Source organism: Laccaria bicolor, genomic scaffold (genome assembly GCF_000143565.1).
Source record: "Laccaria bicolor S238N-H82 LACBIscaffold_52 genomic scaffold, whole genome shotgun sequence".
Classification (NCBI taxonomy): domain Eukaryota; kingdom Fungi; phylum Basidiomycota; class Agaricomycetes; order Agaricales; family Hydnangiaceae; genus Laccaria; species Laccaria bicolor.
The window spans coordinates 335,922-337,139 of record NW_001889923.1 but is presented as its reverse complement, the minus strand read 5'-3'; the positions used below and the strand labels follow the sequence as shown (position 1 = coordinate 337,139).

The following is a 1,218-nucleotide window of genomic DNA, read 5'->3' as shown; positions in this document are numbered from 1 at the left end:
CGTCGTGATTGTGGTTATGAATAGTGGCCTGGTTGTGGTGCTGTGTGGTTGTCTGCCACGTCCATCATCGTCTTTGTCACCGTCCACTGTGTTGGTGTTCCGTTTTGCTGCCGTGTCGTGGTTATCATTGTCATGGTGTTACGTTGTGGTTGTGGTGTTCCATGGTAGCCTGGTGGTCATGGTGCTGTGTGGTCATTGTCGTGTCGTGTGTCATTGTCGCAACGTGGTGGGAGTCGCATCGTGGTCATTGTGTCGTGTCTCGCTGTGGAGGGACAACGTCGATGATTGTCATCGTCGTCTGTCATCATTTGCCATCATTGTTTGCTGTTGTAGTTTGCTGTCAAGTGGATATACCCTGCCCATGGACGAGTAGTCCGATGTCGTCGTTACATCATTGTCCTGTGTCTCAGCATGGTGGGTTGTAACGAACATGGGATGGGGGTACACACCGTAGTCACCTCAAATAAACAATGACGACATGGCACCCATATTCTGTGTTGAAGAGATCAGTGATGCAGGGGAGGTGAGTTTGCTCACCTCAGCGCGTCGTCGTCTGTTTTTGTTTGTGGCCGTCGTTCACAAGTGGCTACCATCTTTATCATAAAACTAAGGCACTTGCCTGTAGAGCTGTGTGTATAAGTCCACAAGTTTTATGAAAGGCCTTTCATAGGTGTGTCCTGTGTCATTCTTTCTCATAAAGGCTATGTTCTTTTCATAAAATGTAGGCAAAGACCACAGGACCCTTTCATAACATTTCTTAGGAGCTTTCATAAAAGCTTTCATAATTATTATCATGCACTTTCTATGAATTTTTCATTGAAGCTGTTCAGTTCTTTCATTGTACTTTTCATGATTAAACCTGTGCACTTTCAATAGGTATTTCATTCACTGGGTTAGGTGTATTCATTGCCTTTTTCATAATTAATGCTGTGGGCTTTCATTGAATATTTCATTAGGAATATTGGATGCTTTCATTGTACTTTTCATAATTAATGTTGAGCAATTTCAATAAATATCTCATTCCCTAGGTCAGGTGTATTCATTGCCTCTTTCATAATTAATGCTGTGGGCTTTCATTGAATATTTCATTAGGAATATTGGATGCTTTCATTGTACTTTTCATAATTAATGTTGTGCAATTTCAATAAATATCTCATTCCCTAGGTCATATTATGGTCCATCCAATGGGGCATTGGGAGGGTGGTCACATGACCAATT

The 1,218-nt window shown here is 42.0% G+C and overlaps 1 protein-coding gene across 1 annotated transcript in view; it reads right to left on the bottom strand.

Annotated features, from left to right (window-relative positions):
- The window catches only part of LACBIDRAFT_312520 (uncharacterized protein), a 3,027-nt gene extending 1,868 nt beyond the window's left edge, over nucleotides 1-1,159 (bottom strand). Inside the window, exons 1-3 of the mRNA XM_001888169.1 lie at nucleotides 1,117-1,159; nucleotides 845-981; nucleotides 578-742 (exon numbers count right to left, since the gene is read on the bottom strand). Of these exons, the coding sequence (XP_001888204.1) occupies nucleotides 607-742; nucleotides 845-885 (177 nt within the window). The 5' untranslated portion in view covers nucleotides 886-981; nucleotides 1,117-1,159 and the 3' untranslated portion in view covers nucleotides 578-606. The remainder of the gene's footprint in view (nucleotides 1-577; nucleotides 743-844; nucleotides 982-1,116) is intronic.
- Between the last annotated feature and the right edge of the window lie 59 nt (nucleotides 1,160-1,218).